Source organism: Carcharhinus amblyrhynchos, chromosome 26, assembly GCF_965287045.1.
Source record: "Carcharhinus amblyrhynchos chromosome 26, sCarAmb.v2.hapA, whole genome shotgun sequence".
Lineage (NCBI taxonomy): Eukaryota > Metazoa > Chordata > Chondrichthyes > Carcharhiniformes > Carcharhinidae > Carcharhinus > Carcharhinus amblyrhynchos.
Window position 1 is genome coordinate 38,673,536 of NC_137349.1, and position 23,209 is coordinate 38,696,744.

The 23,209-nt window shown below is 49.1% G+C and overlaps 1 protein-coding gene across 1 annotated transcript in view; it reads left to right on the forward strand.

The window, feature by feature from the left end:
* Positions 1-1,594: 1,594 nt before the first annotated feature.
* Positions 1,595-23,209, forward strand: part of LOC145358833 (procathepsin L-like) — a 32,424-nt gene continuing 10,809 nt past the window's right edge. The window contains exons 1-5 of the mRNA XM_080213159.1: positions 1,595-1,735; positions 4,231-4,353; positions 8,305-8,484; positions 11,635-11,853; positions 15,966-16,128. Of these exons, the coding sequence (XP_080069285.1) occupies positions 1,604-1,735; positions 4,231-4,353; positions 8,305-8,484; positions 11,635-11,853; positions 15,966-16,128 (817 nt within the window). The 5' untranslated portion in view covers positions 1,595-1,603. The remainder of the gene's footprint in view (positions 1,736-4,230; positions 4,354-8,304; positions 8,485-11,634; positions 11,854-15,965; positions 16,129-23,209) is intronic.

A 23,209-nucleotide genomic window follows, 5' to 3' on the forward strand; every position in this document is an offset into this window, starting at 1 on the left:
TCTGCTTGGAGGTCGGTCACCAGTGGAGTGCCTCAGGGATCTGTCCTGGGACCCTTATTCTTTGTGATTTTTATAAATGACCCAGATGAGGAAGTGGAGGGATGGGTTGGTAAGTTTGCTGATGACATAAAGGTTGGAGGTGTTGTGGATAGTGTGGAGGAATGTCAGAAGTTGCAACGAGACATTGATAGGATGTAAGACTGGGCGGAGAAGTTGCAGATGGATTTCAACCCAGATAAGTTGAAGTGGTTCATTTTGGCAGGTCAGATAGGATGGCAGAATATAATATTAATGGTAGGACTCTTGGCAGTGTAGAAGATCAGGAAGATCTTGGGGTCCGAGTTCATAGGACGCTCAAAGCAGCTGTACAGGTTGAAGCTGTGGTTAAGAAGGCGTATGGTGTACTGGCCTTCAGCAATCGAGGAATTGAGTTTAGGAATCGAGAGATAATGTTGCAGCTATATAGGACCCTGGTCAGACCCCACTTGGAGTACTGTGCTCAGTCCTGGTCGCCTCATTACAGGAAGGACGTGGAAGGCATAGAAAGGGTGCAGAGGGGATTTACAAGGATGTTGCCTGGATTGGGTGGCATGCCTTATGAGGATAGGCTGAGGGAACTCGGTCTTTTCTCCTTGGAGAGACGAAGGATGAGGGATGAGCTGATAGAGGTGTATCAGATGTTGAGAAGTATTGATCAAGTGGATAGTCAGAGGCTTTTTCCCAGGGCTGGAATGGCTGCCACAAGAGGACACAGGTTTAAGGTGCTGGGGAGTAGGTACAGAGGAGACATCAGGGGTAAGTTTTTCACCCAGAGAGTGGTGGGTGTGCGAGGAATGGGCTGCCTGCAACGGTGGTGGAGGTGGATTCGATAGGGCTTTTTAAGAGACTTTGAATTAAGTACATGGAACTTAGTAAGGTACAGGGTTATAGGTAAGTCTAGTAATCTCTAAGGTAGGGACATGTTCAGCACAACTTTATGGGCCGAAGGGCCTGTATTGTGCTGTAGTTTTTCTATGATCCTAATACTTATTTGGATGTTAACTCCATGTTCAGAGAACGCTATTCTCTGCTCTGGTGGGGGCCTTTTCAATTTTATTGTTGGAATGTAGCTGTTGCTGATAAGGCAGCCGTTTCTTCCCCTCCCCCAGTTTCTCTCATCCAGCAGAGAGGCTGAAGGGGCAACTCAGAGGGTAATTAATAAACCACCAGACTGTGGACGGGAGTCACATATAGACGAGACTCAGATGGTTGCTGAGATAAGAAAGGACATTTAGGGAAAGTGACAGTTTGATTTTCGTAACAATCCAACAGAGTTTTGGTCACTTGAATGTCTATGTTTGATCGTTTGTGTTAATGCGTCAAGACAATTCAACAAACTTCTTTGCAGGAATATTCCAATCCACAGATTATCACCATGAAATATCTTTTTCTGCTCAGTGAGGCTAAAATGTAAAACAGTGAGAGCAATTGGAAGTTGATTGTGGAGGGTAATATTTGTACATTGGCAGAATAATTTTCCCACACAGCTATTTTCCCATCAGTGTGTGAATATTGTCCACTCCATGTCTAATGCCATTGGTTTTGCTCCATTAGATTGTCCAGCATGAAGGTCTCTCTGTTTCTGGGCTGTGTGCTGCTGTTTATTCTGGTTGCAGCCTCAGGCCACACATTTGATTCAAAACTGGATGAAGACTGGAAGACCTGGAAATCGCAACATGAGAAGCAGTACACCAAGGTAAAAGGGGGATTTGTTCCAGTCTGGAACCTATTCCAAACATTCAGCTCACTCTCAAGGGGAAAGGGATTCCACACAACTGGTAAATTATTGAGAATTTTTACTTGGAGTTAAGGTGGGAGAGATGAGTTCACAGTTGGGTGGAATGAGTGTGTGAAGCGAAATTGAAAAGATATTGGTCCTGAAATTCCATGGGAATTCTCCCAGTCTCTAACTCCAGTCGAGGACTGCATCAACTCTCAGTGAAACAGCAGAGAGTTGGTGTAACTCAGAATTCTTGGGTTTCACTGGATTCCTGCTTTAGTTACCATAGATACAGCTTGAGAAATTAAGGATCATTATTTTTAAATATATTGAGATTGTCCTCACACACACCAATCAGAATACATCTCCAAAATCATAGAGACGACAAATCCCATCTGTAAACTATATGAGCTTTATTGTTCCCCCATTATCCAACTTTCTGTTGACAATCCAATATCCAGAATAAAAATATTGTTCTTGTTCAGCTCTTTATTCTTCTGTTATTTCCCTCTGTTTCCCAGTACAGGTATTCAATCTGGTTTTTTTATGTGTGTGTGAAGATGGATGAGTAACTTGTCCAGTGAGGATGAGAGGATAGAAACATTATTGCATTTCTTTTTCTTCATTCATGTGATGTGGGCATCACTGAGTATAGATCAGCAATTACTGCCCAAACCCCAATTGTCCACATCCATGTCGTTGTGTTCCCATGTCCCTGCTGCTCTTATCCTTCTAGATGGCAGCAGTCGTGGGTTTGGAAGATGCTAAGAAGCCTTGGTGAGTTCCTCCAGTGTGTGCTGTAGATGGTACACTCTGTGTGTCAATGATGTTTGTGGATGAGGTGCCAATCAAGCGGGGCTGCTTTGTGCTGGATGGTGTCAACATTCTTGAGTGTTTTTGGAACTCCACTCATTCAGGCAAGGGGAGGGTATTCCATCATACCCGTGACTTGTGCCTTGTAGATCGTGGACAGGCATTGCAGAGCCAGAAATGCCACAAGATTCTAAGTCTCTGGCTTGCTCTTACAGCCACAGAATTAAGATATCTAATTTAGTTGAGTTGAATTTCTGGTCAATGGTAACTCCAGGACGTTGATCAGGGGACATTCAGTGCCATTGCATGTCAAGGAGTGACGGTCAGATTCCCTCTTGTGGGAGACGGTCATTTCCTGGCACTTTGTGTCTCACTTTGCATCACTTTGCCGCACAAGAGGTTATTACAGAAGGTTAGGGGGCATGGAGTTGGGGGTAGGGTGTTAGCGTGGATAGAGGATTGGCTGTCAAATAGGAGGCAGAGAGTGGGGGTCAATGGGTGCTATTCGGATTGGCGATTGGTGACTAGTGGAGTGTCCCAGGGGTCGGTGCTGGGGCCTCAGCTATTTACCATTTATATAGATGATCTGGAGGAGGGAACCGAGTGTATGGTGTCGAAATTTGCTGATGACACAAAGATTGGTGGAACGGCAAATTGTGCGGAGGGTGTGGAAAGTCTGCAGAAGGATCTAGATAGGCTGGGCGAATGGGCGAGGGACTGGCAAATGGAATTTAATGTTGGCAAGTGTGAGGTTATCCACTTTGGTAGGAATAATGGTAGGAAGGACTATTACTTACATGGCGAAAAACCGCAGCATGCGACGGTGCAGAGGGACCTCGGGGTCCTTGTGCATGAGTCGCAAAAACCCAGCCTGCAGGTGCAGCAGGTGGTCAGGAAGGCGAATGGGATGCTGGCCTTCATAGCGAGGGGGATTGAGTATAAAAGTAGGGAGGTCTTGCTGCAGCTGTACAGGGCACTGGTGAGGCTGCAGCTGGAGTACTGTGTGCAGTTTTGGTCGCCGCACTTACGCAAGGATATTTTGGCCTTGGAGGGAGTGCAGAGGAGGTTTACTAGGCTGATTCCGGAGTTGAGGGGGTTGAACTGTGAGGAGAGGCTGAATAAACTAGGCTTGTACTCGTTGGAGTTTAGAAGAATGAGGGGAGACCTCATTGAGACATATAAGATGTTGAATGGGATGGATAGGATAGAGGTGGAGAGGCTCTTCCCGCTCAGAAAGGACAGTAGGACTAGAGGGCACAGCCTCAAGATAAGTAGGGTGCGGTTTAGAACGGAGTTGAGGAGGAACTTCTTCACTCAAAGGGTGGTGAATCTCTGGAATTCTCTGCCCGTTGAAGTGGTGGAGGCTGCCTCGCTAAATATATTTAAGACGCGGGTAGATAGGTTTTTGATAAGCGACGGGTTTAAGGGTTATGTGGAGAAGGCGGGAAAGTGGAACTGAGCCACTTCAGATCAGCCATGATCTTATTGAATGGCGGGGCAGGCTCGAAGGGCTAGATGGCCTACTCCTGCTCCTATTTCTTATGTTCTTATGTCCTTATGTAATTTTACTCCAGCGTTTACACCAGGTTTTTAAAGCTATTGTATAATTTTACTCATGAAAGATGTGAGAATCTGACTGAATAAATGTCTTTACTCAGGAAGAAGAGATCCACAGGAGAAAGATATGGGAGGACAATGTGAGATACATCAAACAGCACAACCTGGAGTACTCAATGGGGAAACACACATTTACTATGGGAACGAATGTGTTTGCAGACCTGGTGTGTATAAGATGTCTAGACTTGGATTTCAATTAAACATTATTTATAGAACATAGAACATGACAGTGCAACACAGGCCCTTCACCCCTCGATGTTGTACTGACCTGTGAAACCAATCTAAAGCCCATCTAACCTACACTCTTCCAATATCATCCTACCTCTGACATCTGTCCGATATCTATCACCCCTTAATTTAAAGCTTTGTCCCCTCGTGTTAGCCATCTCCATCTGAGGAAAAAGGCTCTCACTGTCCACCCTATCTAACCCTCTGATCATCTTGTATGCCTCTATTAAGTCACCTCTTAACCTTCTTCTCTCTAACAAAAACAGCCTCAAGTCCCTCAGCCTTTCCTCATAAGACCTTCCCACCAAACCAGGCAACATCCTGGTAAACCTCCTCTGCACCCTTTCCAATGCTTCCGTATCAATGCTCCTTATAATGCGGCGACCAGAACTGTACACAATACTCCAAGTGCGGCCACACCAGAGATTTTGACAGCTGCAACATGACCTCATGGCTCCTAAACACAATCCCTCTACCAATAAAAGCTAACACACCGTACGCCTTCTTAAAAACCCTATCAACCTGGGTGCCAACTTTCAGGGATCTATGCACATGGACACCAAGATCTCTCTGCTTATCCACACCACCAAGTAACTTACCATTAGTCCAGTACTCTGTATTCCTGTTACTCCTTCTAAAGTGTATCTCTTCACACTTTTCCACATTAAACTCCATTTGCCACCTCTCAGCCCAGCTCTGCAGCTTATCTATGTCCCTCTGTAACCCGCAACATCCTTCCGCACTGTCCACAACTCCACCAACTTTATTGTCATTGCAAATTTACTAACCCATCCTTCTACACCCTCATCCAGGTCATTTATAAAAATGACAAACGGCAGTGGCCCCAAAACAGATCCCTGCGGTATACCACTAGTAACTGAACTCCAGGATGGACATTTCCCATCAACCACCACCCTCCGTTTCTTACAGCTATGATGTGGGTATGCCGGCGTTGGACTGGCGTAAACACAGTAAAAAGTCTGACAACACCAGGTTTTAGTCCAACCGATTTATTTGATAATAGACTCACAAGCTTTCGGGGTTAGTCCCTTCGTCAGGTGAATGGAGAGTTCTCCATTCACCTCCATTCACCTGACGAAGGGACTAACCCCGAAAGCTTGTGAGTGACCACAATACCACACAACCCTGCCACAGCAACCTCTGCAAGACATGCCGGATCATCGACATGGATACCATCATCACACGTGAGAATACCATCCACCAGGTATACGGTAAATACTCTTGCAACTCGGCCAACATTGTCTACCTGATACGTTGCAAGAAAGGATGTCCTGAAGCATGGTACACTGGGGAGACCATGCAGACGCTACGACAATGGATGAATGAACATCGCTCGACAGTCACCAGGCAAGACTGTTCCCTTCCTTCAGTGGTCACGGGCATTCAGCCTCTGACCTTCCGGTAAGCATTCTCCAAGGCGGCCTTCATGACACACGACAGCGCAGAGTCGCTGAACAGAGACTGATAGCCAAGTTCCACACACATGAGGACGGTCTGAACAGGGATCTTGGGTTCATGTCGCACTATCTGTAACCCCCGTGACTTGCCTGGGTTTGCAAAACCTCACTCACTATACTGTCTGGAGACAATACACATCTCTTTAAACTGTGATCAGTGCTCTTTCCACTCACATTGTCAGCCACTTCAGGTCTTGAACAGCAGGTTAGGTGTAAGGATTCACATTCTAATCAGTAATCTCTAAACTGTCTCTGCTTTATATGCTCTGTCTGAGGCCAGAACTCTCCATTCACCTGACGAAGGGGCTAATCCCGAAAGCTTGTGAGTATATTATCAAATAAATAGGTTGGACTAAAACCTGGTGTTGTCAGACTTTTTACCGTGTTTACGCCAGTCCAACACCGGCATACCCACATCATAACTTGTAACTCTCCAGTGCCCGAACTGAGCCTTCACGTCTCATCTTGACAGAAGTCTCCTTCTTCCTCTTCACAAGAGATTCAACTTCTTTAGTAAACCACGGTTCCCTCGCTCGACCACTTCCTCCCTGTCTGACAGGTACATACTTATCAAGAACATGCAGTGGCTGTTCCTTGAACAAGCTCCACATTTCAATTGTGCCCATCCCCTGCAGTTTCCTTCCACATCCTAAATCTCACCTAATTGCATCATCATTTCCTTTCCCCCAGCTATAATTCTTGCCCTCTTTCTATCGCTAATGTAAACGTAACTGAATTGTGGTCACTATCACCAAAGTGCTCACCTACCTGCAAATCTCACACCTGGCCTGGTCCATTCCCCAGTACCAAATCCAATGTAGCCTCACCTCTTGTTGTCCTATCCACACACTGTGTCAGGAAACCCTCCTGCAGACATTGGACAAAAACTGACCCCTCTAAAGTATTCGAACTATAGCTTTTCCAGTCAATATTTGTAAAGTTAAAATCCCCCATAACAACTACCCTGTTACTTCCACTTCTATCCAAAACCATCTTTGCAATCCTTTCCTCTTCATCTCTGGAACTTTTCGGAGGCCGATAGAAAACTCCCAACAGGGTGACCTCTCCTTTCCTGTTTCTAACCTCAGCCCAAACTACCTCAGTAGACGGGTCCTCATCAAACGTCCTTTCTGCCACTGTAATACTGTCCCTGACTAACAATGCCACGCCTCCCCCTCTTTTACCACCTTCTCTGATCTTACTGAAAACACCTAAACCTCAGAACTTGCAACAATCATTCCTGTTCCTACTCTATCCATGTCTCCGAAATGGCCACAACATCAAAATCCCAGTTACCAACCTACGCTGCAAGTTATTATGGCGCTATTACTGGATGAAGTGTGATTGGTCAGTGATATCCCAATGCCTCATCCTAATAAACAACCTCCCTCACCAAGGTATGTTTTGTTAATATCGATTCTCCTTTCCATTTTAATATCTAAATTCATTATTTTTCCTCTTGCCAGATGGACAGCAACAGGGGCTGGGACACCGCTCGTGTGTCTGCTGTACTTTCTGAATAAAAAGCAAGGGATGGGTTCACCTGCACCAAACCAAGTGACAATTTAAACGTGTTGGGATAGTGTTGAGTGTTTGACACACCAGCTGCATTAATCTCCCCTTGGCCCTAACCTTCCCGCAGGGATGGGCTAAAACCCAACACTGGGACCAATGGCAATTTCAACTCCAATGTCAGATCTTGTCATTGAAATCATTGGGAAATTGATGAGACAAATTGGATTGTGAATGTGAAATAATAAAGTCTGAAGGTGAAATGTTGGATCCCAGTTCAAAATCACACCTTCCCCACTCCCAAAAAAGGCAATAACTGATCGGAGATCAGATTTTCTCAGGTTTGATGTCAAACTCAACAATTCCTGTGGACAGGATATTCGACCACGGGGAGCATCAAAACCAAATCTGATCTTTGGGTAACAGCTACTTCCCCATCGATAACAGAAATGGGAATGCTGCCCAACTTTCTCCCCGAAATCCAAGGGTCCTGAGGCCAATTCTGTACCAACTGCAGCCTGTGTTTTGAGCGGGAATTAAGACCAGGTTGGTGATGGGATGTGAGAGCTTCCTGATGTGGATGGTTCAGTTAAACATCAGTAGATTCAATCATCATGGGCGAGCTTTGTTTGTGGTGCCCTAGACCAGAGAGATACTTTATCACCTTCAGACTCTGCACCCACCTTTATACTGGGACGTACAGAAATGGACAACCCATTTTCCTGTGGTTATTTGAGTCAAACATTAGACATGTCAGCAATGCTTGTTAGTTTGATCTCTCTTTTTGCTAACATCAGTGAGAATGTGGCCATGTAATGTTATCCACTCTCCTCCTACACATTCTCCATTTAAAACCAATCACTTCATTCATCAATATCTCTGTGTTTGACTTTCTAGACCAACAAAGAGTTCAATGAACGCATGACTGGATCCCTCCCATTCGAAGCTGTTAAATCAACTGAAGAAGCCATTGATGAAGATATTGAATTTGTTGAACATAAAGGAAATGATGATGATCTGAGTAACGCACCTGTCGATTGGCGTACGAAAGGCGCGGTTACTCCAGTAAAGGACCAGGTAAAAATTCGGCAGGCCCCCCCGTGTTGCAGAGGTCACAGACGTTCCCGCCTCCACCTGATGTACGTTATCAGATGGGTCGTGCTCACCCAGAAGCCTCACCACTAACTGGTCCCATTGAGGTGATAGTGTCTGGGATGGTGAACCAAAGGTTAAAGTTTATTTATTAGTGTCACAAGTCGGCTTCCATTAACACTGCACTGAAGTGACTGTGAAAATCCTCTAGTTGCCACCCTCCAGTCCCTGTTCAGGTACACTTGAGGGAGAATTTAGCATGGCCAGTGCACCGAACCCCCACATCTTTGGAGTGTGGGAGGAAACCGGAGCACCCGGAGGAAACCCACGCAGGGAGAACGTGCAAACTCCACACAGACGGTGGCCCATGCCGGGATTCGAACCCTGGTCCCTGGCGCTGTGAGGCAGCAGTGCTAACCACTGTGCCACCGTGCCGCCTGAACGGTGATGTGGAAGCCTGTGTCGAGAAACTGGCGCCGGCCTCGGAGGTTTCCTCCCGCTCTTCCTCCGAGGAGACTTCAGTGCTGTCTCGGGGAGTTTTGGCGTGAGAAAGGAGGTGGGCAGTGGTGATGCCAGAGGGCCCGGTGAGTCTGGGTCCTTTCCTGCAACACAGGACAGAAGGTTGAGTGCAAGGGAGGGACAGGAATCTGGGCTCCATTCGGAATATTGGCAGATGCTCACGGCAGCCCAGCCTGGCTGTCACTCACAATGCGGTTCATATCCTCGCCCGCTAGATCGCGTGCCCATTCCTCAAAGGGTGCTGGTAATCTGAGACTGGGCACACCACCCCCTGCCTTTCGCCGCTCCTCTTTATTATGGGCATTCTCCTCTTGTGGGGAAGGAGGCAGGAGCAGGCTGGGTGGCAGGAAGCACGCAGGATGTCAGAGGGCAGGGGCTGTGTGGAGACTCGGGGCAGGGGGGGGAGAGGGTTGGTGGAAGGTGCGAGGGGTTCAGGGGCTGCAAGCGTGCAGGGTATCGGGGAGGGTGGGGAAGGGCGTCACAGGGCGACGATGCCCGACAGGATGTGCTCGTACCCATGCTGCCTGAATGAGATCATTCAGCTCCTCCCTGCGTTGGTGGCCTTATTCCCCGTGCCAGTGACTGTCCTCCTGGCAGCCACCTTGCTGCTCTGCCTGGCTGTCTGTCCGTCCTTGGGGTTTATCTCCAGCTCTCCCTTGTGACAACAGTTCAGCTGCAGGCAGTTTGGGCGAGTCACACTCCCTTTTAGGGCGTTCCAGCAAGATTCCGGGCAGTTTGCTTTGTTGTATTGAGAGGGAAGGCAAGGCAACACTTGTAGGTGTGCAGTTGGGGGTGGGGGTGGGGGGACAGCTGGTGAATGGGGGGTGGGGGGGACTGGGTTGCTGAGCTGTGGGGGATGGTGACACAGAGACTTCGCAAATGGAGGGGGGGGTGTGAATGCGATTGGGGACATGGGGGTGAGGGACACTCTGTGATTGGGGACATGGGGGTGAGGGACACTCTGTGATTAGGGACATGGGGGTGAGGGACACTCTGTGATTGGGGACATGGGGGTGAGGGACACTCTGTGATTGGGGACGTGGGGGTGAGGGACACTCTGTGATTGGGGACATGGGGGTGAGGGACACTCTGTGATTGGGGACATGGGGGTGAGGGACACTCTGTGATTGGGGACATGGTGATGAGGGGGTGAGGGACACTCTGCGATTGGGGAGGGGAGGATGAGAGGGAGAGCGTGCGAGGGTGGGGTCTGTGGGAAGGGAGTCAAGACTGTGGGGGAGGGTCTTCGATGTCCGTGGAGGGTAAGGGGAGGCTGTATCCCTGGTGGGGGGGTGGAGTGAGGGGGTAGGAGAGCTGCTGTGTCTAAGCTTCCTGAGTGCATGCACATTTGGGGCCTCCGACCTGAGCTGCTGGCTCTTGGGCAACTTTAGCCCGGCTCAGTCCCCGTCCCCCTCCAGGCGAGGATCAGTTTGTGCTGGTTTTTATCTCTGAGTGGGGAAGTTTGGGGATTTGAATGCACCCAAACACCAGTCAGAAATTTGCCTATTTTAACTCCCGTCCTGGACTTAGAATTTTTTCTTCTTCACCCAACACCCCCAACATCCCCCCCCAACCCCCCCACCCAACACCCTCTACTCCCCACTTCCCCCACTCTCCCCACACCTACCCCCCCAACCACCCTATACCCCCAATCCCTCCACCACCCGACCCCCTTCCCTCCCACCACCCCCAACCCCCCCCACACACCTCCACTCCCCACACCACCCACCCCCCCAACCTCCCCACACTGCCCCACACCCCCCACCGCCCCAATTCCCCCATCCTCCCCCATCTTCCCCCATCCTCCCCAATCCCCCCACCCCTCACACACCCCATCCCCGCACACCCCCACTCCCCCCAATGCCCCCACCCCCACCACCCCCGACACTCCCATTCCCCATTCCCCCCAACCCCCCAACCCCACCCACACTCCCACCCCACCCACACCAATCACACTCCCAACCCCACCCCCCCCCACACTCCCACCCCACCCACACCCATCACACTCCCAACACCCCCAACCCCACCCACACTCCCAACCCCACCCACACCCCCCACACTCCCAACCTCCCAACCCCACCCACACCCCCCACACTCCCAACCCCCCAACCCCACCCACACTCCCAACCCCACCCACACCCCCCACACTCCCAACCCCCGCCCAACCCCTCACACTCTCAACCCCCCCAACCCCACCCACACCCCCCACACTCCCAACCTCCCAACCCCACCCACACCCCCCACACTCCCAACCCCCCAACCCCACCCACACTCCCAACCCCACCCACACCCCCCACACTCCCAACCCCCGCCCAACCCCTCACACTCTCAACCCCCCCAACCCCACCCACACCCCCCACACTCCTACCCCACCCACACCCATCACACTCCCAACCCCCCCAACCCCACCCACACCCCCCACACTCCTAACCCCCCCAACCCCACCCACACCCCCCACACTCCCAACCCCCCCAACCCCACCCCCACCCCCCACACTCCCAACCCCCCAACCCCACCCCCACCCCCCACACTCCCAACACCCCCCAACCCCACCCACACCTCCCACACTCATTTTTATTTCTGTAATTAAAGAACAAAAAACAAGGAACAACTGAGATACGCTGTGGTTCGTGTTGGGCTTTCAGTGTGACCGGGGCCATCGAAGGACAGTGGAAACTGAAACACGGAAAGCTGGTTTCTCTGAGTGAACAGAACCTGGTTGATTGTGACCGAAATAGCTACGGATGTATGTTTGGAAAAACAACCTATGCCTTTCAACATGTGATATGGAACGGAGGCATTGAATCTGAACAATCTTATCCATACACTGCTGTGGTAAGTCTCTTTTTCATGTTTTAGTGGGGAATTTTCGATGGGATCTCTTAGGAAAAAATTAAATATTCTTTTGAAATTAAATCTCACAAAGGCAAATTCTCAGCTTGAAGCGTACTAAAACTTACTTAAACATATCGAAGATACAAAAAGACAAAAGCATTAACCTACGGCCCAAGAGAGACCTTCAGATTGCCAAGCGGGACAGAGAGCCTCAAAGCCTTTCCAAAGACCTCAAACTGTGTGCCAAAATTCAATACAATTATACCTTTTCTTCTCTAAGTTTTTCCTACTCATTTGCTGAATACAATTCCATTTCTTATGAATGTGTCAATCCTTATTGTGACGGATTACCTCAGCCAATTGCACCACCTGATAGAGTGACATTCTTTTCACCTATTTCAAGACCGGATCTCCACCTGTTTGGCAGAACCCATTCCTTTGGGTTTCTAAGGATACCATTCCTTGTCTACCTTATCACCGGCAAATTGCCAAATCATTGATAGGACCAACCTTGGGCCCAAAGTTTGATACCATTTTACGCCTGGACAACAAAAGCCTTACTGTTATTAATATAATATGTTTCACCAACTATTTCCAATTTAAAACATTTATATTTCTCTGCTGACTAAGGGCCCTATTTTATCATTTTGATTCTATGTGTTGGGCAGACTTGAAACTGGGAGTTTTTCAGGTCTGACTTTTAGACCCGTTCTCCAGCAGCCCCATTTGCACTCTGTCTGACAAAAATATCACCAATTCTGAGCTGTGCTGCACAGGCCTGTGACAGGGCTTAACATGGCAGCTTTGCTCGGAGTCTTCAACTGTGCAGGCGCAGTAAAAGAAACAGAAAAACCCTCCCTGCCACATTGTTCCCGGGCCGGATAATGCCCCCCCCCCCGACCCCACAGACATTGCTCCACCCCCACAACATAACCGACACCCCCCCCACTTTGTCCCCACTGATCACACGCAGAGTGGCAGCGGACCCCCCACCCTTACCCCCTCCCCCTTTTCCCCCACTGATCACACACAGAATAGCAGCGGACCCCCTCCCTTACCCCATCCCCCCACCGATCACACACAGAATAGCAGCGGACCCCCCACCCTTACCCCATCCCCCCACTGATCACACACAGAATAGCAGCGGACCCCCCACCCCTACCCCCTCCCCCTTTTCCCCCACCGATCACACACAGAATAGCAGCGGACCCCCTCCCTTACCCCATCCCCCCACCGATCACACACAGAATAGCAGCGGACCCCCTCCCTTACCCCATCCCCCCACTGATCACACACAGAATAGCAGCGGACCCCCTCCCTTACCCCATCCCCCCACCGATCACACACAGAATAGCAGCGGACCCCCTCCCTTACCCCATCCCCCCACCGATCACACACAGAATAGCAGCGGACCCCCTCCCTTACCCCATCCCCCCACCGATCACACACAGAATAGCAGCGGACCCCCTCCCTTACCCCATCCCCCCACTGATCACACACAGAATAGCAGCGGACCCCCTCCCTTACCCCATCCCCCCACCGATCACACACAGAATAGCAGCGGACCCCCTCCCTTACCCCATCCCCCCACCGATCACACACAGAATAGCAGCGGACCCCCTCCCTTACCCCATCCCCCCACCGATCACACACAGAATAGCAGCGGACCCCCTCGAATCGGACGGTTGCGGACCATGTCTGTTTCGTGCTAAATCTGGAGGCACGAAGGCAGTGGTAAAGGGGGGAAGTGCCAGTCAGTTTGGGCCTGCAGCCCATTGAATCAATTTAAATACATGCAAATATATGCAAATGTATGCAAATAAACTGCTTTCTGTGGTCGTAAATTTCACAGACTCACCACTTTCTGAATGAAGAAATTTCTCCCCATCTCAGTGTGGGTGGCACAGCGACACAGTGGTTAACACTGGTGCCTCACCCTGCCAGGGACCTGAGTTCAATCCGGCTTGGGTCACTGTCTGCAGTTCTTCCCATGTCTGCGTGGGTTTCGTCCTGGGGGCTCCGGTTTCCTCCCACAAGCCCAAGGTAGGTGCATTGGCCATGCTAAATTCCCCCTCAGTGTAACCCAAACAGGCACCAGGGTGTGGCAACTAGGGGATTTTCACAGTAACTTCATTGCAGTGTTAATGTAAGCCTGCCTGCGACACTAAAAAGTAAACTTAAAAAAGTATTGGTTTATCCTGTATCTTTAAATTGTGAATCCTGGTTCTGGACACCCCCACTATTGGTGACATCCTTCCTGCATACGTCCTGTTAGAATTCAATGAGATCTCCTCTCATTCTTCCAAACTCCAACAAATATAATCCTAACTGACTCAATCTCTCCTCACACGTCAGACCTGCAATCCCAGGAATCAGTCTGGTAAACTGTCTCTGCATTTCTTCCAAAGCAAGAACACCTTCCTCAGATACAGAGACCAAATCTGCACACAATATTCCAGCTGTGATCTCACCAGGGCCGCTGGATAATTGCAGCGAGACATCATTGTTCGTGAATTTGCCATTTGTCTTCTTTGCCGCCTGCTGCACCTGCACGCTTACCTTCAGCAACTGGTGTACGAGGCCACCCAGGTCTCGTTACACATTCCCTGCTCTCAATTTGTAGCCATCCAAATAATCTTTCTTCCTGTTTTTGCCACCAAAGTGGATAGCCTCACATTTGCCCACGTGATATGGATCTGCCGTGCATTTGTCCATGCCTGTCCAAATCACACTCAGGTATCTCTGTATCTTCCTCAGAGCTGACCCACCCACCCAGCTTTGTGTCTTCTGCAAATTTGGAGATATTACATTTCCTTCCCTTATCTACATCAGTAATACATATTGTGAATAGCTGGAGCCTCTGCACTGATCCCTGTGTTACCTCATTAGTCACTGCCTACCAGTTGGAAAATAATAACTTATTCTGAATCTTTATTTCCTGTCTGCTAACCAGTTTTCGATGCATCTCCATACAATACCCCCAGTCCCACGCGCTTTGATTTCCCATGCAAACCCCTAATATGGGACTTTGTTGAAAGCCTTCTGAAAGTCTAAATAAACCACATCCACTGGCTCCCCCTCATCAAGGCTAATCATTCTATTCTGGGAGAATTCCAGGAGCAGCAGCTCCATCCCAGTCTCCAGACTCATTGAGACCTGGAGGGTGATGACAGCGAAGGGACATTAAGGCCCACAAACTAACCCCTCCACCCCCCCATTCTGCCCCCACCCCAGCAAAATGCTGAAACTCAACCGCATCCCCCTGCTCGGAATCCCACTTATCGGGGTCTCCCTTCAGATAAGGAAGTTTCAGTTTGGGGTGTGACCGATACACAGTTGGGTGGGAAAGCTCAAAGTTGCTTTGCAAACTATTTGAAAGGCCAGCGTTTGTGTAAATCAGCTGATTTGGTCAGAGAGGTGTTTACTCTTTGGGGATACACTTAAAGCAGCAATTTGATGGTTTGAAGTTTTGAATATTGGGCTGTGATTAAGAAGCGAGTTGGTTTGGAAATGTTCTCTGGTGAATATTTGTGTGAACTGTCTTTCGTGCTGCCGTTGTTTCTCCTCCTATCTTCCCGATACCTGCAGCTCCGGCCAGGCTCTGAATAAGTTTGAGCCTTTCCACATCCCCCACCCCGTGCCTCTCTCCATCAACCGCAAACAACCCTGCTTGTCATGCTGCCAAAATGGCAAATCCTCCAAACCGAACACTGGGTTAAGACAGGATTCCCACTCAGCACCCACCCCACCCCCCAACTCCTGCTCAATGAATAACCCAGCACCAAACACACCACTGGGGAGGGCATTAAACCCCACCCTGTGTTCCTGCAGCTCCTCTAACTGCAGCATCGATGAGAAGGTAACTGAGGAACACACCGACCCAAATCTTCCCACCAATAGACAAGGAGATTCTTCAACAGTTACCACATTTATAATTCTCCCATTTTCATTTAAACAGGGGAACGATGGTCATGTTTACAACGCCTGAGACACAGAATCATTTTTAATATCCAAGGAGCTGTTCAAGATCCTGTAAAGATATCACTGGAACTTTGTAAATCATCACACTGCATTAATCAACCTTAACTTTTCACATTTTCTTCAAAACTTAGGAAGGAAACTGCAGATTTCAGAGACGGAATGTTGCTGCCACAATCAGGAGCTACAGAAGGGTCCCAGCAAATGAAGCAGCTTTAGAACGGGCTGTGAGAGATATCGGACCAATATCTGTTGCTGTTGATACAAAACCAATCTCTTTCCAGAATTATAAACAAGGTAAGAGACAGAAGTTGTGGATGATCTGTAACAATCAGTCTATTAACCAATTCTCTACAACACATTAACACATTCTTCCTGTGAGCTGTTTTTATTATTAATTCTTTTTCAATATTTCTAATGGAAACGACCATTTCCCTTCACCTTGTTTATGTTTTACCCCCTGCCCCAGTGCTACACACTCTCCAGTGCTGTCTGCAGCACGGGGTTAATATTGGGTCAGGCTGCTAATGGAGTGTGGGAATCGTAATGGACAATTTAGCCGCACCCATTCGTAATGATACAGGCAGCTCACAAACTCTGCGCTGCCCACTAATTTAACCGCTAGTGATGTGCAGCTCAGTGCTGACATGTTGCAAAGTGACTGCACACCTCAGCAGGGACCAAGGATAGTGTGAGATCAGCGCCGTTTAATGGGAGTCTGTGCGACTTTAATCCAACCTGTAGCTCTTAAAGGAGCAGGATCTGGGATTCAGGCAGAGACTCTGAGCTGAAAGGGAAGTGGAAATGGTACAACAGGCCAGGCAGCCGAGATTGTCTGGTACAGCACTGGAGGCCTTGGTGCAGGGGGTGGGCAGGGGGAAGAGAGAGCCCCTTCCCCCAGGAGACCAGGAGAGCCCCCAGGCTGACATTGAGAAGGCGGTGGGAGCAGAAAGTGTCTCAGTCAATGCCAGGAATCTGGTTCCGAGGGTCTAGAGACAGTGCTGTAAAAAAAGGTCAATGACCTCAGGGTCAAGGTGAGTGAACGCATCTTCACAAAGTGTATCCTTCCAAAATCTCTGTGATGTAGGAATAGAGCACACGGGATAGACAAACATTCCAGCTCAGTGCCCATTTATTCCACCAGCACCAAACACTTTACCCGGAACTTTATGCCCCACCCACCACGGGAATTGGAACGATGGAGGGGCGGAGCACGGGAAGGTGTGTTCACCTCGGGCGGGATTTTACCGTTTCGGGACGAGCGACGTTATAAAGTCCCGCCCTTTAATTCAAATTTTCAACCTTTGATCCCACCATTTCTGAGCCAGCCCACCATCAGTTCCCACAATCCCTGCTCTGCCCCCACAATCCCAAAGAAACCCTCTCCAATCCCACGGGAATCCCAGACACACAAACTCCATCTACCTCGCGCCCTCCACTGCTACCACCAAGATCCAGCGGCACAGCGTCTGAACGGTGGGGTAAGCGTCCAGGCCACACAGGAGCCCGGCGTTGGAAGTCGGGAATCAGCGCACCTCCCACGCGACGGCACCACTCGCCTCACACCCTGTGTCCCATCCACCAGAGCCACTCCACTCACTCTCCAACAATGTCTATCACACAACACCCAGCCCTCACATTCACAGATTCACCTCACCCTCAAACATCAACATCAACATCATTTCTACAAACATCAAACCCGTATCACACAGAGAACACCCACAGCCAGCTATTCAACCGTGAAAGCCACAACAGCCAAGCACGTTGCACCAAACTCCGTGAGCCCCCTCCCTCCCTCTGGCAGGACAACACAAACAGATACAGCAGCACCAGACCAGCAGGGATGGGCACTATGGACGGCTCATAGAACATAGAACATAGAACACTACAGCGCAGAACAGGCCCTTCGGCCCACGATGTTGCGCCGACCAGTTAAAAAAAAACAACAACGACCCACTAACCTAAACCAATCCCTTTTCGTCCATAAACCTATCCACAGACCTCTTAAACGCCCCCATACTAGGCTCATTTACAACTGCAGCAGGCAGGGCATTCCAATCCCTCACCACCCTCTGGGTAAAGAACCTACCCCTGACATCTGTCCTATAACTACCCCCCCTTAGTTTAAAGCCATGCCCCCTCGTGCTAGATTTTTCCATCAGAGGAAAAAGGCTATCACTATTCACCCTGTCTAAACCTCTAATCATCTTATATGTTTCAATAAGATCCCCTCTTAGCCGCCTTCTTTCCAGCGAAAACAACCCCAAATCCCTCAGCCTCTCCTCATAGGATCTCCCCTCCATACCAGGCAACATCCTGGTAAACCTCCTCTGCACCCTCTCCAAAGCCTCCACATCCTTCCTGTAATGTGGGGACCAGAACTGCACACAATACTCCAAGTGCGGCCGCACCAGAGTTGTGTACAGTTGCAACATAACGCTACGACTCCTAAATTCAATCCCCCTACCAATAAACGCCAAGACACTGTATGCCTTCTTAACAACCTTATCTACTTGATTCCCAACTTTCAGGGATCTATGTACACATACACCTAGATCCCTCTGCTCCTCCACACTATTCAAAGTCTTCCCGTTAGCCCTATACTCAACACATCTGTTATTCCTACCAAAGTGAATTACCTCACACTTCTCTGCATTAAACTCCATCCGCCACCTCTCGGCCCAGCTCTGCAACCTGTCTAAGTCTTCCTGCAAACTATGACACCCTTCCTCACTATCTACCACACCTCCGACTTTGGTGTCATCAGCAAATTTACTGATCCACCCAACTATACCCTCATCTAGATCATTAATAAAAATCACAAACAGCAGTGGCCCCAACACAGATCCCTGAGGCACACCACTTGTAACCGAACTCCATGATGAATATTTACCGTCAACCACCACCCTCTGTCTCCTATCCACTAGCCAATTCCTAATCCAGTTCCCTAGATCACCCCCAATCCCATACATCTGCATTTTGTGCAGAAGCCTACCATGGTGAACCTTATCAAACGCCTTACTAAAATCCATATACACCACGTCCACTGCCTTACCGCCATCCACCTCTTTGGTCACTTTCTCAAAAAACTCAATAAGGTTAGTAAGGCACGACCTACCCGCCACAAAACCATGCTGACTATCTCCAATCAACTCATTACTCTCCAAATAACTATAAATCCTATCCCTAATAATTTTTTCCAAAACCTTGCCCACAACAGAAGTGAGACTCACCGGTCTATAATTCCCGGGGAAGTCTCTGTTCCCCTTCTTAAACAATGGGACAACATTCGCTAACCTCCAATCATCTGGTACTATACCAGAGGCCAACGACGACCTGAAGATCAGAGCCAGAGGCTCTGCAATCACTTCTCTTGCCTCCCAGAGAATCCTGGGGTAAATCCCATCCGGACCAGGGGACTTATCTATTTTCAGACCCTCCAGAATATCCAGCACAATACCCGTAATCATTGGCGTAGCCACAACTGAGCTTCTGAATAGCATCAAGATAGATAAGTCACCGGGACCAGATGGGATATACCCCAGGTTACTGTGGGAGGCGAGGGAAAAGATTGCAGAGCCTCTGGCGATGATGTTTGCGTCATCAATGGTGACGGGAGAGGTTCCGGAGCATTGGAGCATTGCGGATGTGGTTCCTATATTCAAGAAAGGGAATAGAGATAGCCCAGGAAATTATCGACTGGTGAGTCCAACCTCAGTGGTTGGTAAGTTGATGGAAAAGATCCTGAGAGACAGGATTTATGAACATTTAGAGAAGTCTAGTATGATCAAAACATAAGACCATAAGAAATAGGAGCAGGAGTAGGCCATCTAGCCCCTCGAGCCTGCCCCGCCATTCAATAAGATCATGGCTGATCTGTCGTGGCTCAGTTCCACATTCCCGCCCTCTCCCCATAACCCTTAATCCCCTCGCCTATCAAAAACCCATCAACCCGTGTCTTAAAAATATTTAGTGAGGCAGCCTCCACCACTTCAACGGGCAGAGAATTCCAGAGATTCACCACCCTTTGAGTGAAGAAGTTCCTCCTCAACTCCGTTCTAAACCGCCCCCCCTTTATCTTGAGGCTGTGCCCCCTAGTCCTACTGACCTTTCTGAGCGGGAAGAGTCTCTCCACCTCTATCCTATCCATCCCATTCATCATCTTATACGTCTCAATGAGATCTCCCCTCATTCTTCTAAACTCTAACGAGTACAAGCCTAGTTTATTCAGCCTCTCCTCATAGCTCAACCCCCTCAACTCTGGTATCAGCCTAGTAAACCTCCTCTGCACTCCCTCCAAGGCCAAAATATCCTTGCGTAAGTGCGGCGACCAAAACTGCACACAGTACTCCAGCTGCGGCCTCACCAATGCCCTATACAGCTGCAGCAAGACCTCCCTACTTTTATATTCAATCCCCCTCGCTATGAAGGCCAGCATCCCATTCGCCTTCCTGACCACCTGCTGCACCTGCAGGCTGGGTTTTTGCGACTCATGCGCAAGGACCCCGAGGTCCCTCTGCACCGTCGCCTGCTGCAGTTTTTCGCCACGTAAGTAATAGTCCTTCCCACCATTATTCCTACCAAAGTGGACCACCTCACATTTGCCAACATTAAATTCCATTTGCCAGTTCCTGGCCCATTTGCCCAGCCTATCTAGATCCTTCTGCAGACTTTCCACACCCTCCGCACAATTTGCCGTTCCACCAATCTTGGTGTCATCAGCAAATTTTGACACCATACACTTGGTTCCCTCCTCCAGATCATCTATATAAATGGTAAATAGCTGAGGCCCCAGCACCGACCCCTGGGGCACTCCACTCGTCACCAATCACCAATCCGAATAGCACCCATTGACCCCCACTCTCTGCCTCTTATTTGACAGCCAATCCCCTATCCATGCTAACACCCTACCCCCAACTCCATGTCCCCTGACCTTCTGCAATAACCTCTTGTGCGGCACCTTATCAAACGCCTTCTGAAAATCAAGAAAGACCACATCCACCAGCTCTCCTCTATCCACCGCCCTAGACACATCCTCATTGAACTCCAATAAATTCGTCAGACACGACTTCCCCTTAACAAAATCGTGCTGCGCCTGCTCCATCAAACAATTCTCTTCAAGATGCCTCGCTATTTTCAAGTAATCAGCATGTCTTTGTCAAAGGCAGATCGTGCTTTACGAGCCTGGTTGAGTTTCTCGAAAATGTGACTAAACACATTGATGAAGGAAGAGCGGTGGATGTGGTTTATATGGACTTCAGCAAGGCGTTCGATGAGGTCCCCCATGCAAGGCCTATTGAGAAAGCGAGGGGGCATGGGATTCAAGGGCACGTTGCTTTGTGGATCCAGAACTGGCTTGCCCGCAGAAGGCAGAGAGTGGTTGTGGATGGGTCTTTTCCTGCATGGAGGTCGGTCACCAGTGGAGTGCCCCAGGGATCTGTTCTGGGACCCTTACTGTTTGTGATTTTTATAAACCTGGATGAGGAAGTGGAGGGATGGGTTGGTAAGTTTGCCGATGACATGAAAGTTGGAGGTGTTATGGATAGTCTGGAGGGATGTCAGAAGTTGCAGCGTGACATTGATAGGATGCAAGACTGGGCGGAGAAGTGGCAGATGGACTTCAACCCGGATAAATGTGTAGTGGTACATTTTGGCAAGTCCAATGGGGTGAAGGAGTATAATATCAAGGGTAAGAGTCTTAGCAGTGTAGAGGATCAGAAGGATCTTGGGGTCTGTGTTCATAGGACTCTCAAATTGGCTTCGCAGGTGGAGGATGTGGTTAAGAAGGCGTATGGTGCACTGGCCTTCATTAATCGAGGAATTGAGTTTAGGAGTCGGGAGGTAATGCTGCAGCTTTATAAGACCCTGGTCAGACCCCACTTGGAGTACTGTGCGCAGTTCTGGTCGCCTCACTACAGGAAGGATGTGGAAGCTATTGAAAGGGTGCAGAGGAGATTTACAAGGATGTTGCCTGGATTGGGTGGCATGCCTTATGAGGATAGGTTGAGGGAGCTCAGTCTTTTCTCCTTGGAGAGACGAAGGATGAGAGGTGACCTGATAGAGGTGTATCAGATGTTGAGAGGAATAGATAGGGTGGATTCTCAGAGGCTATTTCCCAGGGCTGAAATGGCTCCCACAAGAGGACACAGGTTTAAGGTGCTGGGGAGCAGGTACAGAGGAGATGTCAGGGGTAAGTTTTTCACTCAGAGGGTGGTGAGTGAGTGGAACTGGTTACCGTCGGTGGTGGTGGAGGCAAATTCGATGGGATCTTTAAAGAGAGTTCTGGATGAGTACATGGGATTTAATAGGATTGAGGGTTAGAGGTAAGCCTAGTAGGTAGGGATATGATCAGCGCAACTTGTGGGCCGAAGGGCCTGTTTGTGCTGTAGTTTTTCTATGATCCTAAGATTCTATAACTGAGGCTGTGGCTCGTGGTGGGGTTTAAACAGCAGAGGATGATAACTTGTTGCTCCTGAATCCACCTTCTCACATCCCGCTACCCCCAAACCCCACAATTTCTCTGGTTCACAAGCAGCAGATGGTGTAAGTTTGTACCTCTCAATTTTCTCCACTTCCTTCTGACCCAGTGCTAATGCCCTCAGCAAGATGCTATTTTATTTTCCAAACTGTCCTCCCCACATTGAGCTGAAACTCCAGCCAGTCCAGAGCCCAATTTTGCTGCTCCAAACTCCATCCCAGTTTTCACAGTCCCAAAACCTTCCAGTAGGTGTCAGTACCGCCTCCTCCCCCACAACCCAAACAACAGGCTGAGTGACCCTGTTCACATTCTAGAGCGTATGTAGCTTACACAACCCAAAAACACCAAACTATAGCTCAAAAGATAAAAAAAAGTTTGTTTATTCTCATCTGAATTGTCAATTACTCACTCTTACCTCCAGATCACAAGGTTCAGGATTCATTGAACATAGAACATAGAACATTACAGCGCAGAACAGGCCCTTCGGCCCACGATGTTGCGCCGACCAGTTACAAAAACAATGACCCACTAGCCTATACCAATCCCTTTTCGTCCATAAACCTATCCAGAGATCTCTTAAACGCCCCCAAACTAGACGCATTTACAACTGCAGCAGGCAGGGCATTCCAATCCCTCACCACCCGCTGGGTAAAGAACCTACCCCTGACATCCGTCCTGTAGCTACCCCCCCTTAATTTAAAGCCATGCCCCCTCGTGCTAGCTTTCTCCATCCGAGGAAAAAGGCTATCACTATCCACCCTATCTAAACCTCTAATCATCTTATATGTTTCAATAAGATCCCCTCTTAGCCGCCTTCTTTCCAACGAAAACAACCCTAAATCCCTCAGTCTCTCCTCATAGGACCTCCCCACCATACCAGGCAACATCCTAGTAAACCTT